The 18,079-nt window shown below is 28.9% G+C and overlaps 1 protein-coding gene across 1 annotated transcript in view; it reads left to right on the forward strand.

Annotated features, from left to right (window-relative positions):
- Positions 1-4,490: 4,490 nt before the first annotated feature.
- Positions 4,491-18,079, forward strand: part of Cc2d2a (Coiled-coil and C2 domain containing 2A) — a 102,563-nt gene continuing 88,974 nt past the window's right edge. The window contains exons 1-6 of the mRNA XM_075369115.1: positions 4,491-4,586; positions 6,168-6,515; positions 11,283-11,453; positions 11,756-11,878; positions 13,636-13,728; positions 14,958-15,045. Coding sequence (XP_075225230.1) covers positions 4,491-4,586; positions 6,168-6,515; positions 11,283-11,453; positions 11,756-11,878; positions 13,636-13,728; positions 14,958-15,045 — 919 coding nt within the window. The remainder of the gene's footprint in view (positions 4,587-6,167; positions 6,516-11,282; positions 11,454-11,755; positions 11,879-13,635; positions 13,729-14,957; positions 15,046-18,079) is intronic.

Consider the following 18,079-nt stretch of genomic DNA (forward strand, 5'->3'; position numbering starts at 1 on the left):
AACAGAAAAATTAATGCTCTTATGAGAATTTCGAAATCTGCTTAGATTCAATGAATGATGTGAGCACGTCGTACCAATATTTAAACAGGAAAATAAACTAGAAATGCTGTTAAAGAATACAACTTACAGTCAGAATTCTTGATGTCAGTTCCAGGGATACCTCTGAGGGTTGTTAAAAAGTAGGATTGGTTTTTTAAGGTTGTAATTATTTATTTATGGCTGCAAAATAACTTTTATAAATATTAATAACTATAAAGTAACAAGACTTAAATATGATTATATTAAAATATTCAGCTTATGTGATAACAAATTTTATTCGAATAACCGTTTTGACGATTTACCATGACGAACTACATCCTACTACGCGGTACTTAGTATTATATGCATTACTGAAGTAAACAATTGTGGAGGTGTCAAAATCAACAAGCGTACTGATGTAATGCTCTATAAGTTTAGTTCATTTGATTTCCTATCAATTCTTAAGAAAGATATGAATGTTTACGCCTATAATTTCTATGATCTCATGTTTTTGGTTAAAATATGTTCTACTTTGTACGAAAGATTTGGTTGTATTCATACATCAAATTGTTTATGTGCTTTCCATTTCTAAAACTGCTTTTAATAATAATTTAATACTAATTATGAATTGCCTGTGCCAAAACAATTATTTTATCTTTCTGTTTTCAAAATGTTTATAATGATTATTTGCAAATACATTTGTTATATTAGAATTACGTACGGTTATAATAATTTTGTGCAGTTCAACTTATTGATTTCAACTGTATGGCAATCAGAAATAAACACTTGAAAACATTATGAAACTATGACGAAATGCCCTAGTGGTACATGTCATAATTATTACAATTTCATAACTTATAATTATTACAGTAAAAACATATGTAGACATTTTTGCGGTTCTTTGAATATTATTAATCTCTTTATTCGATTACTTTAATTCCGAGTGCTGTTGGAACATTCCAACTGTTATAATATTGTTAAATAAAAAAAAAGCTATAACATTATAATAGCTATAAGCAACAATCCAACTGAAAAGTGGAAAAGTCACGGAAAGGAACGCAAGGATAACGGAGGATACATATCCCCTACTCATCGCAGAACCTGGACAACAGACCCTTATGGGTCTTTCATATAATCGGGCGGGTATTTGTTTATTTAGTGTCGATTACTTATTTGTTTTGTTTATTGGCAGAATTGTGTTTTGATCTTTACAGATTAATTTTAAATATCATTACTTGAGGTATCCTTGGGAGACTAGCAAGGTATTTGCATCTTTCCTGGCGCGATTCCCTTTCAATCCGTTCACTGAAGGCCTACTGGTGCAAATGTTTTTCGATCTACCAGGAATGCGCCTGTTGGGATCGTAGTTATTGGAGGATGCAAAGTACTCACAAGTCGCATGTGCTAACGATAGGTCAGTATTGTAAGTTGGAGAATTTAGCTTTTGTAGACTTTTCTTCATTCACACCATCTTCTTTGTCTTGCTTCGACCGGGTCAGGGCTGGGGTGGTTTTGATATCGTGGGATGTAGTTCTTTCTTTTTCTTCTTTGGCCTGCTTTTCCCTATTTTCAGTTGTAAGTAATTACAAACCGTAACCTTAGAAAAACCTATGAGGAAAGTGCAGACCTTTCCCACTTCCGTCGGCTGACTGCTGGGCTTCTTCTTTCATCATCCCGCTATCATAGTCGGCGGTCTTCATCGTCTTCGCAATAGCATAAAGAATTTTGGAATGACTTACAATTCACATAAGTAGTACATTTGCGAACGAGAGAGTGCAACAATCAGCTTGTGTGTGCCACATACGACGGGAAGCAAAAAACAACAATCATTCATTATCTTCTATATCTTTTATAGATATACACCCGTGTATATCTATATATTTTATAGATATACACCCGTGTATATCTAGGGAGGGTTTGGAGAAACCCTTCCAGAGAGAGAGATGTGGGATATACGCCGACAAAAAGCCAATTATATATATATATATATATATATATATATATAAAATGGGCTTCGTTACGAATTCACTAATGAAATATTACATTTTAGCAAAAATGAGGAAGTTTTTATTAATTAATACGAGACGAAAGAAACTGGATTATTCTTTCGAGTATGTAAGTAAAATAATTTCTAGTAGGGTATACAGGAAGAAAGTTTGAAAAGAATCTGAAAACATACAATTTTTTTTATATTTATCTTTCATTATACTTCTTTCATAGATGTGATGACGTAATTTAGTGAAGATCAACTGTAATTTGCTCTTAGATTTTTAGTAAATTTTGACATCCTACTCCTTTGTTTTAATTTTACGCTTCTAAGTTGGCTACTTTGTTACGTTTTCGGAGTGTTTACGGCGGTTTCCAAGGTGATGTACTTTTGTTACATGCGTTCGTGTGCAATAGATGTTTGTTGTTGATAATATTGTTTACTCTTGTAGTGCGCGATCTGTGAATAAGAAGTAGTATTAATATTAAGATAATAATCATTATAGCAAATAATAGGTGTAAGAGGAAGAAGAAATGTGTGACCATAACTCAACTCAAAGAGCTTGGGTAAACAGATTTTTCTTTATTTTTTTAATTTATATCAGACCACCTCATATTATTCATAACAAACCAGTAATATATCGTCGCTTGAAGGGCGAAAATATAAAAATTTTCATTAAAAAAAAAATATATATATATATATATATAATTGCAGTACATCATTTTTCGGATATATATATATATCGATATATAAGATAGATATATATATAGATATATATATATATGTAGGATATATATATATATATATATATATATATATATATATATATATATATATATATATATATATATATATTATAAATCATCAGGAATGGATAGATATGCTACTTCATAACTAAAAAAGGAAATGCTCCAGCATTTATTTGTTTAAATGAAGAAAAAATTGTAAAACCTTGATCAGAATATCACAGAATACACAACTAATTACAAAATAAAAAAATTGATGCAATAGAATTACAATTTCATATATTTATTTTGTAATTAGTTGTGTATTCTGTGATGTTCTGATCAAGGTTTTACAATTTTTTCTTAATTTAAACAAATAAATGCTGGAACATTTCCTTTTTTAGTTATGAAATAGCATCTATCAATTCCTGATGATTTATATTATTAATTACCAATGGAATAGATAATTTATTTTAAATTACTCCTATACACTCTTCAGTTTTGTATTTTTTTTATAATTAAAGCAAGGCTTGGATTTCATAAAATTCTTTATATTATTGAAACCATTGACTAGAAAGAGATAAATTGCAATAGCTATCTGGAGTATCAAATCAGCTGATTTGGAAGTTGAGAGTTCCAGTGTTCAAGTCCTAGTAAAGGCAGTCACTTTTATACTGATTTTAAATACTATATCATGGATATCGGTATTCTTTAGTGGTTGGGTTTCAATTAACCACACGTCTCAGGTATGGTCAAACCGAGACTGTACAAGACCACACTTCATTTACACTCATACATATCATCCTCATTTAACTTCTCAAGTATACCTGAATGGTAATTTTCAGAGGCTAAACAGCAAAAAGAAAGAAGCTATCTGGAGTACACAAGGTACATATGTTTACTCAAAAATTATTTTCTACAGTCAGACTGAAGTAGAAAAATTTATGATTTCTAATTGGGGTGGATCATAAAGTTTCCTTTAGAAGGGGCTATTCATAAATTGGATAGATCCAAAAGTTATTTCAATTGATCAATCATCATTCACTCATCATTGGTCATGAGGAAGTCTTAACCTAGTTTGAAGCTAATATGAAGTTCATATTTTAAGTTAAAATTTAATACAGTAATAAATTTATTATTTTCTCACTGTTGGAGGATTTATTACAATTCACTGTGTTTTTGTATATTAATGTAGTTGCCTCATTATAGTCTAGCAAAAATTTTTAGATCTCGTATTTCTAATAAGGTGATTTTTTTTTAACTAATGACTGAGGTATGATACTTTTGTAAAAATATTATTATTTTTTGGTTAAAAAGCAAACCAAAAGACAAGTCAAAATACAAGTAGACTATTAATTGTGGGTTATTGATTGTGTTTATTTGTAATAAAATCTCAAATAAGAATAGAATGTAATTAATTAAATCCAAAAGAATAAACAAATACATATCATCCTCCAAAGTAATACTTGAATGGTAATTCGCTGAGGCTAAACAGGAAATGTGTGATAAAAAAATAACAAGAATTTTTTTAATTCTGTTTGCTGTCTTTTCAACCGAAAAAGGAAAATAATTTGTCTTTTTCTATGCAATGGCAGCACTATCTATAATTTATATCAATATTTTCAGTATTTTAGATGTGTAGTTCAAATTTACTAAGTAATTAAAACAGATTTCATTACAAGCAGGGATTTATTTTCTTTGAAAATGAGGGAACAAAGGATTTGAATTAAAAGTTGAATAAGTACAGTGTAGTGGTAAAAATGTTAGAAAATGCTTTAGGCAAAGATGTTGAACTAAGGAATTATAAGAGGTTCAAACTGATTCAGGAAGGCTGTGAAGATGTTGAAGACAAAAGGGTTGGATGTCGTAGCACATCAAGAACTGATGAAAATATCAGTAAAATAAAAGATTGTAATCAATAATTGTCAGATCACTATAAGAGAAGCTGCTGAAAAAGTGGGAATTTCTTATGGCTTATATGAAACTATTTTGACTGATATTTTGAGTATGAAATAAGTATCAACAAAATTTGTTACATCAAAGAAAGTAATATTACAGTGGAATATTGTTAGCTGACATTGCTGATTACTCAGAACTACTCAAATGTGTAATAATAAGTGATAAAGTGTGGGTGTATGATTATAGAATTAAAAAAAGGCCCAATCATCCTATTGGAAGTTTGCTGAAGAACAAATTCGGAAAAAAGCACTCTAAGTTTGAATGGTAAAGTTCTCTTCTTTTTCTTTTTCCATTATGTTCATTATGAATTCTTTTAGTCAACTAACAGTATTACTTAGCAGTTTTACAGTGTTTACTTGAGACAATCTGAAGAAAATGACCACAAATGTGGGCTAACAATTTTGGATTTTGTACTGCGATAATGCTCCAACTTATACTATTAATTCATGATTATTTAGCAAAAATAACAGCTTCTGTGTACTCTACAAATAACACTCTGTAACCTTTGCTTGTTCCTACTGATTAAGAGAGTATTAAAAAAGAGAAAAAAGTTTACAACGATAGATGAAATAATGAAAAAATTGTTAAGTGAATATTAGACTGTACCAAAAAATGCTTTCAACAAATATTTTGAGGGTTGGAAGAAATGCTGGTAAAATGTGTCACATCTCTGGGAGACTACTTTGAAGGGAGACAATATTAATATAGAAGAATAAATTATTTCTTTCGAATAAAAATTAAAATTTTCTGTATTTTTTTATCGTACCCCATATATTTTTAAGAAAATTGTATGTTCAAAAAATAAATTTTGCATAGTACTATTATGCATTACTAATATTTTTAATTCAGAAAATGTGTGTTATTAACTAATACATGTTAAATTAAAATGTGTTTATTGATAGTTTTTCTTGCACATTGTATGGAATATTTATATTACTGAATTGTAATTACAGTATGAATCATGAAATCAATATGATTAGGGATAATGGTTGAAAAAGGGCACGTCCCCTAATAACAATAATAATAATAATAATAATGGTTAGTAAGAGTGTTTTAAATAGAGTGAAAAATTTGTTGAGTAACTTAATTCTAAACTTAATCTGTTAAATGAAAGTGTATTGATTTTATGATGAGTCATAGATAGACTTTCATGAAGATATTTCGTTTCTTTTTGTGCTAACCAAATCAAATTTACCTTAAATGAATGTTGTTCTACGTTAGACCTATGTTACACCAATAATTCTTGTGATCACAATAATATTGCATGAATTTTTAAAAACAATAGTTAATTACTAAATAAGTTTTAATTTATTAAGTTAAAAAAGTTTTCTGTTGATTACCCTTTTAATTTATTAGTGTGGTTTGCAAAATATAGTGTGTCACAGTAGCCAGTTCTAATATTACTGCTTTACTTTAAATAAACACAAAGTACACTGTTAAAGCTGAATGTACTTCATTATTTTTGTGATTAATTTCAGAAAGATGAAGTTGAAGTAATTGCATTACAGCCAGAAAATGGTAATGCTGATAAGTCAGAGAATGTTGTGGAATCACCAAATAAAGAAATCACTCAAGAGACAACATTCATTATTGAATCACCTGGTAAAGTATCACGGGAAACATATGTACTAGATTCACCATCTAAATTATCACATGAAACGTACAATATAGATTCGCCCACAAAATTATCTCAGGGAACTTATAACGTTGAGTCTCCAGCTAAATTATCTTCAGCTTCACTTTCAAATAAGAAATCGGGACAGGCCTCACCTCAAAGTGCTGGAGGTGAAGTACTACAGATTGAAACTGAAGAAATCAAACCAGTGGTAATGTATAAGTAAATTTTCTGATGTAGCTTAGGCTTTTATTGAAATAATGTACTGATATGTTACTACTAAACAGTAATGATTTTTATTGGCCAATGTATAAGTTTATTCATTTAATGCTATTTTACTTTCCTCATAATGTGCAGATATTTTCTTTCTCTTAATTTTCTGAATACAGGGTACCTCATTACCATTTTTTTTGTAGTTTTCATAGAATACAAGTGTTCCAACAAATTTGAAGGCTGTGGATATTCAGAAAAAAATGTTTTGGCTGAGAGCATAGCTACTTGTTATTGCTCACTTTATCTTTTTGCCAGATTTGAAAGACTTGCTTCCCATAACCTCTTTGTTCAAAAATGTGAAATAATTGGAGGTAAGATCTAATGATGATGATGGGTATGGAAGAAGCGAGGTTCTGGATGGTTTTAACTGTTAAATAAGCATATGAATTGTGTCATGTTGTGTAGTAAAACACCTGTATTCAAAAGTCCATGTCATCTGGAGTCGATGCAGGATGCAGATTATTATTGGGAAGATCTGTACCCTACAGATCAAAGATTAGTTCATGTTGAAGATTAGTTCCTGTAGTCATATAGTATTTCAGAATCATTCCAAAAAAAGTTGTGCACCTTTTCTGCCAGTGGTTGTGTGCTGAAATTTTTTAAGGAGGAGTTAATGGCCATTCTTTAGTTACTTTCATAGTTTCTAGGTTGGTTGTAGTAGATCCTGTTATCACATTCAGGGACAGTCTTCCTAAGAGTTCAAAACTTTCTACTTCAGTAAGTTGTAAAAGTTCTTTACAAGAATTAACACATTGTACTTTCAATTCTGTAGTCAGCTAGCATTGGACACATTTTATTGGACTGCAGAAAGTTATCTACAATGTGATGTGATGATCCATGACTCATATTCTGATGGGCAGCTATTCTGTTCACAATTATGTATGAATTTTACTTTATTATAGCTTCAACTGCTGCAATGGCCTCTAGTGTAAGTATTCAATATGCTTGACCTGAATAAGGAAAGTTTGCTACAGAATTATTTCCATATAGGATCATCCTAATTTACTTTTACATTTGCTATACTGACAGAAATGCTTTCACCAACTTTCATTCATGATGAATTTTGATGGGTTTTACCCCTTCATTACTTAAAATACAAATGACAGAAGAATCTCTTTGGTTCATGTTACATACAAAATAGATTTTTATGCTACATTGTTATTTGTTGTGGCACTGGGCTACCGTCTGTGAACTTTCATCAAACTCTTCTCTATCATAGATTTCTTTATGAGAAATGATCCTATCTCCAAATTCAACCATTTATATTTGTTATTTAGAAACATTATTTGATTATTATTTTTTTATAATCAGCTTAAACTTGATTAAAATCTTTTCCTTATATACTAAAAATGATTATCAGCCTGAAATAAAAAAAAAAAATTCTTTTAATTTATAAAGCTTATTAAAATATTTATTAATACCTCCCCATCGCAGCTTTGCCCACAAGTGCCGAAACACTTGTGTTTCTCATAGTTTTTTTATTTTATGTCTTTTATTTTATTTTATTAGTCAATTCTTTTTATTTTATGTTTATTAGTCAAGCGCAACCAGTCACACATGCAGTAATGGTAGCAGTGGCTGTGGTGGTTGAGCCACAGCTCCATATACCTTCGTACCCCTTAAAAAATCAGCATTATAAAAAACCCAAAAATGGTTTGTAAATATTTATCTGAAGAGTATTTGCAGGCCCAAATCTACTGACTATCTATCTCATTTACTATAGTCAGGATTACTATAATTGGGATTTTGAGGAGGATATTAAAAGAGGTCTGAGTATAAAAGATAAGGTAGAAAATGTAGAAGAAGAATGGGAAAATGTTAAAAAGGAAATTCTTAAATCAGCAGGAGTAAACTTAGGCAGAACAAAGAGAATTGGTAGAAAACCTTGGATATCAAAGGATATATTGCAGCTGGTAGATGAACGTAGAAAGTATAAGAATGCTACTCATGAAGAAGGTAAAAGGAACTATCAACAATTAAGAAATACTATAAAGTAGGAGTGAAAATTAGCAAAAGAAGAATGGATTAAAGAAAAGTGTTCAGAAGTGGAAAGAGTGATCATTGGTGAAATAGACTGAGATACAGGAAAGATAAGGAGAATTTTTTGGTATATAGATTAAAATTTAATAATGTGTTAAATAATGATGGTACACCGATTTATAATATGACAGAAAAGGTTGATAGGTGGGTGGAATATATTGTTGAACAGTTAATCAATCGGTTCAAACCCTGCTCACACAGTGATAGATACTCACAGTTCACAATTCATTAAAGTTTTTGCTTCAACTGGCATAACTCCACTACTATCTCGCTCTCTCTCTCTCTCTCTCTCTCTCTATATATATATATATATATATATATATAAATTTTTTTTTCTTTTTTTTTGAAATAAAATATATCCAAAAACTTTCTCAGTTTTGCCAAGAAACATGGGTAAAAATTTAGTAATGGTAGATCGATCGGGTAGAATTTTGTTTATCTCGAACAAAAAGCCTCTTTATATAATAGTATAGATTACTTTATTTAATGTAAATTTCTATTATTATGTAATATTATGCATTTGATTGTAACAAATCGTTCAGTTCAAACCCTGTTCACAGTTCATTAAAGTTTTTGCTTAAATCGGCAATCCTCCACTGCTACATATATATATATATATATATATATTTTTTTTTTTTTTTGAGATGAAATATTCAAAAAACCTTCTCAGATGTATCAACAAACAAGGGTAAAAATTCAGAAGCTATAAATCAGGTAGTTTTTATTTATCCCAAACAAAAAACCCTCTTCCTTTTTATAGAATAGTATAGATAATGAAAGTCTGAACTGCAAAATTTAATGCAGAAAAACTTTAATAAACACTTGTAGAAATAAAATCTCAGAGAAAAAAACATTTAAGAACTACATAAAATTTTAGGTTTTTCATTTTTATGTAAACTTTTCTTTGCTATTTTATGATTGCAGTGTTTTATTCAGAAACCTTTTAATGCAGTTTATGCTTTTTATATAAAATAAAAACTTTTTTGAACAAGAAATCTGATTAGGCTTTACCTCAAATAACTGGATATGAAATTCTATGGATAACCTTTTTTGAGGATAGTCCCTTTGCCAACTTCCATGAAAGTGGTAGTTACTTTCTCAGCTTTTCATATGTTAGGTTATGAGTTCAATTCCCAGTCAGGTTTGGTATTTTTCACATATTACAAAACTTGTTTCTCATTATCTTAATCGTAAATGGTTTTATTACCATGTTACTTGAAAGAATAAATTAATACAATGGATCATGCCACTTCAATTAACTTATGTTATCTATTACTATGAACAATCGCCAGTCGAAAATTCTGAAAATAGTTTATTTCAAAATTACTTGTGAATTTCATGTAATTAAATTTATTCAAAAAGAAATTTTAGTACTTATTTGTTATATGGGTACTATTTCAAAATGGTTTTTACTTAAATGAATCACTGGAATGCAGCATTTTTATTTATCCAACTTTAGATTTTTATGCTACTGAAGTAGAAGTAGGTAAGAGAATTTTTAAGTACAAGGAAGTATTGTAATCATGAAAACTTTTGGTTTTCAGATTTTAATGGAAATATCTATTTTGACCATCCCTGAATCCATTTTGATTAGCTTTGGTGTGACGTCTGTATGTACATATGTATCTCATATAACACAGAATAAATTAGCCTTAGAATGTTGAAATTTTGGATTTAGGACTGCTGTAACATCTAGTTGTGCACCTCCCCTTTTGATCCAAAAAAATTGGATTTAAGACTTCTTAACTACAGTAATAAGCCCTCATTGTGAGCTTTTCAATGATATAAGTGGTACTTATTTTCATTGGTTCCAGAGTTATAGCCCAATCAAATTTTAATTAATGAAATATTTGGATCTTACAAAGGGAAGGTACATCAGTTCGAATCTGACTTCATTTCCTTTTTTTTTAATTTAAATATATTGATTTATTAATTATTATTAACCTTCTATTGTAAAAAAAATTACAATAAATAATAATTCAATAATAGTAAAAAAAAATATGAAAAATATATTTGTAATAAAAGATATATTATAAATATATGTAATTTAATAGGCTTACAAGGAAGTCATGGGGTGTCCACATCAGATCTTTTGCTTTACTTCCACAAGCTAGCAATGAGTTGACTACTTAAAAAAGAAGTTTACTGAAAATAGCTAAAAGTTATTCTAATATATAAGTTAGCTAAAAAGTAAAAATAAACTGAATAAAATACCATTACCCCCAATTTACATCCGTCTTCATTTAGTAATTATTATTGATTGAAAAAATTTACTGGTAAAGTTTTAAAATTATTTTTATGATCTACCAGTGGAATATACATGATATATGAATTTTTATGTACTGTACCTATCTTGAATGTTGTTTATCCTTAAAATTTATAATTATTATTAAATTGTAAAATATTAATCGACTTCTAAGCAACAGTAAAAGATAGCGTCTTTGGAAAAGGATATAAGTGTTCGTGAATTATAATTTTTCATTGATAAATGTTTTTAAGTGAATGTGTTGGAAATAAATTGTAATATATTAAGACATTTTTATGCTAGTCATTGATTATCCATAGCATGCAAATTTTTTTGTTAGTTTTTGAAAATTTTATATTAATTATCATGAAATTTGCTTTGTATAAGGTTTTAAAATAAGATTTAATATTTTTTTTGCAGGATATTAGACATGAAATAAAGAAAGATTTAAAAGATCATTTGAGTCTGAGTAGTCGCAGGCAATCAGTTGGTAACTGGTCAGTTGATAGCGGTCGTAGTCTGACATCACAATCACAATCAGATACTCGTTCTTACAGGGAACGACTTAGAGAACGACTTCAAAATGTCAAGGTATTGTTTTTATGAATTTTGTTAAAATTGTGTTTATTTATTATTATTGAATTTGATGAAATTGTCAGTATAATTTAATATAATAAATATTTACTTTCAATTTGATTTGATTGAACTGATGAAAAAATGATTTTTACAGTTAATGATTTTAAATAAATGATTTAACAGTACCTTTATCTGCCGCATAGCTTCTTGATACATTTATGTGTATCTTTGGTTTATTTTGTGATCAGATTGTGGTTTTTTTTTTGTTAACACTATTTTAATATTAAATTTTTAAAATCAATTTTGTTCATTTTCAGGAGAGAACTGGAACTTCTGTTACATCCTCACAGTCAAAGGTTCGGCAGCGCATAAAGCAAAAATCTCCAGCTATATCAAAATTTGATGATTATGTAAGAGTATTTGTAATGCATTTAATTATGGTAGTATTTAATATCACTAAAGATTGTTTTTTAGAATTATTGATATATTTATTTTATAGTTTGTTCCTTTTTACTTCCTTGTATGAAGTAAAGGAAGTTTTGTAATCGTGAAAAACTCCGGTTTTCAGATTTCAACAGAAATATCCATTTTGACTTTTTATGGCGTGACATCTGTATGTATGTATCTCACATAACTCAAAAACTATTAGCCACAGATGTTGTAATTTTGGATTTAGGACTGTTGTAACATCTGGTTGCTTCTCCCCTTTTGATTGCAATCGACTGGACCAAAAGTGTCCAAAAAAGCCCAAATTATAAAAATTTGGATTCTTTTTTTAACTGTAGTAATAAGCCCTCATTGAGAGCTTTTCAATGACTTATCATAAGTGGTAATTATTTTCATTAATTCCAGAGTTATAGTCAAATAAAATTTTAATTAATGAAATACTTGGATCTTAGAAGGAAGGCACATTGGTTTGAATCAGACTTCATTTCCTTTTTTTTTTAAGTTAAATATATTGATTTATTAATAGTTATTAATCTATGATTGGAAAAAAATATGAAAAAATCAGAAGTTATTAGTTAAATAACATTTTATATACTTTTAATTTTAATTCCATAATTTTTTCAGAGGTTAATAATTAGTAATAAATCAATATATTTAAATTAAAAAAAAAAAATTGAAAAAATTAAATGTATATGAGGTCGGATTTGAACCGATGTGTCCATGGTTACAGATCTGATACGTTTTCACTTACACCACGTAACTACTTGAATGACTGAAACAAAATTAATATATAAACCAATATAAAATGCTGATACAGACACCACAAAATAATGTGATGTTCACTACAATGCAATTGTGTAACTGTCAAATCTTTAAAAAATTGGAGGATCGAATCTCACTTTCAAATGAAATAAGTTTAAATAAAGTGCAGCAAAAAATGTGTATATGTGTATAATTGGCGTACCAGGAAGTCATGTGGTGTCTACATCAAATTGTTTTTATCATTTATATTCAGATAAACTTTAAGCCTACTTTTTTAAATTTTTTACATATTTTCATTTAACGCTTTAATTTGTTTCTTGAAGTTATCGATAATTTTTTATTTTAATCTTGTTTAATAATCACTTACTTATACTAATAAAGATTAGAACTTTATTACGACCAAAGTAATATAGAAGATATCAGTAAAAAATATTATTTAAATATTTAACTGCGATCTTCAGTAAATAAAATTTGTCATCAATGACAAAACAGATCATTGCAGTCAAAAAATACTTTTAAAACATCTTATCTGTAGACGCTTAGGATTTATAATAAGCTATTATCAGAAGACATTTGAATAATTCTGCTTTTGAATGAAAAGGTAATTAAGGATACTGGTATAGTGTTTGCTGAAAAAAATTTCTTCAAAAGTAGTAATTAATTGCATCTACACCATTTCATTGGCAATGCAAGTAAAATATCCATTTCATTAAAGTTATTAAAAAACTGTAAAATCTTTTAAAAAAAAAATTAATGGGAAGATAAAATATGACTTAACAAATAAGATAACAACTGATGGTTGATTGGTAAGCGGTTTTTTGTATATGAACTATATCTAATGCTTTATTTGCAGCAGTATAATGTCAGAATTAAATTCTTTATTATCTATGATTTTCTTAGTAGCTTTTGCATGTTGAAATCTACTCGTATTTTCTTTGTTAAACAGATATGCTACTGCGAATAATATTTTTCATTTAATGTTTTCCAGTTCCGTAAAGAGGAAGAGGAAATTAGTGCAGCTCTGGAAAAACATCAGCAGTTAAGAGTAACTTGGCAGCAGGCAGATAGTGTAACATCTGAGGTGTGTATTCTTAATAACTTTATTCTGTTTAGATGAAATTTATGACATTAACTGCACGTAGAAATGTTGTTTTCTCTTGTCAGCCAATTGTAAATATATATACCACACTTAACACCATGATAGTTGTCCTCGAATAATGTTGACACTTATAAGTGAAAATAGAAAATGTTTAAAAACATTTTAATGGAAAAAACAAGAAATTTTAATTCAGTAGCATTAATATTACCCAAATGGTAATGAGACATCTTGCACTTTAAGTGTTGTAATGCGCACAGTTATTTTGACTGAATCATTTATGGAGGGATTTTTAATATCAGTGATGCAAGCAAACATTGTTTAAAATTAATTTTAACCTTCATGTTAAAATGTCAGTCTGATTGTAGAAACAAAGGAGATGTTGAAGCTTGGGAAAAGCTATAAGAGCATGTGACATTGTTGAAGTGAAAATCCTTCTGCTATCATTATATTATCTTTGGAAAAAACAAAACATTGATGAATCTGAGGTTACACCAAAGAAAATTTAGGATATATTAGAGAAATATGATTTGTATAAATTTTCTCTGATGTAAGGAAAGATGAAGAAGACTTTAATAAATTTAATTGGACTGGCAGCTACTTTTTACAAATAGATAATTTTCAAGAATATGATGCTTCGGTTTATTATACAAACACCAAAACTATAGTGATGAATTTGTGGTTATTGGATTATACAAATTAGTAATCTTTTTGTAAATTTACCTGATACAAGTATTTTTTATGGGGCTGTTTGAAGGAAAATTAATACGACAAGAACATAAAAGATCATCAAAAAAAACTTGAAAACCTGAGGACTTTTCTACCTATGCTCATTTATGAAATGTTGCCGTATCAACCTGCAGGTATGGTGAAATTCAGTCGCTGTAACTATTATCCTGGTTTTGTTTCAATTATGAAAAAGTCAACTTATAAATAAACACTATTTAAATGTATTTTATCACAATAGTTAATGTATGTTAAAGAATGTTAGATGTTAAAAAAAGGAAACTCCTAAAGTATTGAAAACTGATATTTTATTTGGAAAGGTTATTTTGTTTGCACTAACTAAAAATGGCCTGATCATTTGTAGTATATTTTTTATGACCTGTTTTTTAATGTCCAAGTGGCATTTCTGACAAATAAAATACCTACAACCGATAAAACATTTTGAATTAATGAACTTGAATGAGGTTGTTTATTTTTTACAATTTTAGGCTGAAGCTGCTTATGACTTTTTTACTAAAGTTTGGAAAGATGATGCTGAAGAATTACCATCAGAACAACATATGTCATCGCCTCCAGGTAAAAATAATCTTTTTTTTAAAACCATTTAGTTTATAGATAATGATTTTATCATACATGTTTATTAATAACCAACTGATAGAATAGATATTTAAAGAAATATTTTGCACCTCCAACTGTGTTAAATAAGAATGGATTTACTTTAACAGCAATCTCGTGCTATACAAAAACTTCAATAAAAAAAAAGATTTTTTTAAAAATCTTGTTTTTTTAAATTTTGGTATCTGTGGCATAATGTGCCACAGCATTTTTAAAATTGAATACAGTAAATTGATTTTAAAATGAAAGTAACAAAATTTTATTTGAGTCTGAGCTAGTTTGCACTCTTATCTGGTTTCTTAAGCGAGTGTTGCTGGAGGTGTTGAGTAATCATGATTGGAATAAATTTTACTGATGTTTGGATTAGGTTTTGAATGGTCTTTGTTGTTTGTGATGTATGTTGAAAAAAGTGTGTATTTAAATTGTATTTGTTCATTTAAAATGTTCTTTTGCGGATCAGTTTATTTTTAGTTGCTCAGGTGTGTCAAGGTCCTTTCATTATTTTTGCCTAAGAATTTCATGTTATCTAATTTGACTTTTTCCAGTGTAATGATTTTTCATTGTAGACTCAGTAATGAAGTGAAATGGTTTTATGTGGTTTTTTGTATTATTTTACAATGCTGCACCCTGTTCCATGTAGAACTTATTGCATTCAAAGCAGTCAGTCAAGTTTGTAGGGTTCTGGTAATTCTGGTTAATTAATTGTGTTTGTGAGTTTTTTGTCTGATAATGTGAGTTTATTTTTTTGAATGATCTGTTTGTGATGTAGCCTATAAATGAAATTATTTGTTTGTTGTTTATTTCTGCAGTTTGCAAGTTATATTCTGTTGTTTGTATCTAACAGCAGAATACAACTTTAGAATACACTAAATATTTTACTGAATAATTCATCTTGATAGTCTTTTTAAGAAAGAATAATGTTTTGTAGTCTGTGTGGTATGGTTATTAGTGGTTAAAAGTTATGTTTTGTAGGATATTAAAAGAGTTAATGTTCTATATAAAATTTGTAATCTTTTTTTTTAAATTTGTTGGAAATTGTTTCTTCTAATCATCTTTCATCTACAAAGCTTCTCTAACTGATCATCCACACATATTTCAACCAGTTTATCTTTAATAATGCTTTTATATTATACGATAATAACCTTGTTGTACTCTTTTTAGTGATATGTTCAAAGTTACTATGATGTTTGCAGTTGTGCAAATAACAAATATTAATATTACAAGCAGATATTTTTCTGCTTGTAATAAATAAGTAATCTTTGTTATAATCTACTTTCTAAAATATTCATTTTATTTTCTAGCGTTTGATTTATTGTAATAATATTTTAAATATTTATATTCTGATCCTTGTCATTTACTTGCTCAGATTAAATATTTGTTATTATAATTCACCAGGGATGTTAGGAAAGTTCTTGGCCTGACACAAAGGTGGTGCAAGTGTTAGTCACTATGATATTTGTAGAGTACGATCCTTTAGATGGTGTGTGTTTAGTTGCTTGTTTGTGGCCATCAAGTAAAGCAAACAAGTTTTGACATTTTCAGAAAAATGGATAAAATTGAAGTTCGAACTGCGTAAAAGTGCTTTCTTTTTTTATGCCCTGGCAGGCATAAAAAAAGAGTTAGATTACTTTAAAGCATTTTCCCCTTCATTTTTTATGGTAAATAAGTAGCTGCTTAATCTAAACATGGTCCATTCAAGATTATGAATACTTACATTCATGTTGAGCTTGTGATGCTGAGCTTGCCAACATTGCCAATATCTTGATAGACCTTGTTCACTATATTTTACTTGATTTTTTTGGGTATGAAAAAGCTTTCCATTCAACAGGTGCCATGTTTCTTGACATTCGATAAAAAGCAATTAACTGAACACTTCTCAAGGATATTAGACTTATTTGAATGTGATTCCACTGTGTCTTTGACATCTTATAACAGTAGCTGAAACATTGATTTACCAATGCACACCAGGGACCAAACTGGATTTGAGCAGGGAAAAGTGTGCCAAAGAAAGTGAAAACAATTCCATTAGCAGGAAAAGTCACGGCTATGGTTTTTTTAGGATTTTTGTGACGTATTGACTACCTGAAAAAAGGCAGGATCATCACCGGGCATATTATGTTTCACTAGTGTACCAATTAAAGGGTGTTATTCAGGCTAAATGTCCACATCTGGGCAAAAAGAAAGTGCTCTTTCACCACAGTAATGTGCGTGTACACACATCTTGGCTTGTTGCTGCAGAACTACATGACCTCTACTTTGAAGTGCTTCCACTCCAACATATTTTCTGTATTGGGCTCCCAGTGATTATTTCCTCTTCTCAAACCTAAAAAAATGGTTTGCTAAATAAAGATTCATTTTAAATGATGAAGTCTAAGCTGAGACAACCAATTTCTGCAGATTTGGATAAATTATATTCTGACAGCATTAAATCATTGGAAAGTCATCAGCCTAAATGAGTTGAATTGCAAGGTGGCTACACTGAAAAATAAAAAAATGAAATATTTCTGAAACATCTTTTCTTTTTCATGCTGAGAAGTTTCTGAACAACCCTTGTAACATTAGTTTTATGTTTTTTTATTTTCTGCATAAGCCAGTTTATAATATATAATGTAAAGTATCTGGTGTTTGTATAAAAAGAAATGAAATTTTCTTTTCAGCATTTTCTAATCATTGTCTCAGTATAGTCACAAGATTATGTCTCAAGACCAGTTATAAAGACAATCTTAGTCTCCTAGTGTCTTAATGCCTTAGTCCTCAACTTAAAATTAGAAATGAAAAAATGCCAAACATAAATGGGAAATCAAACCCAATTTCTGCAACATTACAGTAGTTACCCGTATTAGTTACACTACTTGTACAATGTTATGGTCATTGAAGGCTGTTTCTATACATTGCCTTGATCCGTTTGTTTGTAACCGCATGATTTATGATTTTTCTAGTTTATAGAATTTATAAATTTTGTTCTGCTTATTATTTAGTATGGTAATAAATGATG

The sequence above is a fragment of the Lycorma delicatula genome, chromosome 6 (assembly GCF_047948215.1).
Source record: "Lycorma delicatula isolate Av1 chromosome 6, ASM4794821v1, whole genome shotgun sequence".
NCBI classification, from domain to species: domain Eukaryota; kingdom Metazoa; phylum Arthropoda; class Insecta; order Hemiptera; family Fulgoridae; genus Lycorma; species Lycorma delicatula.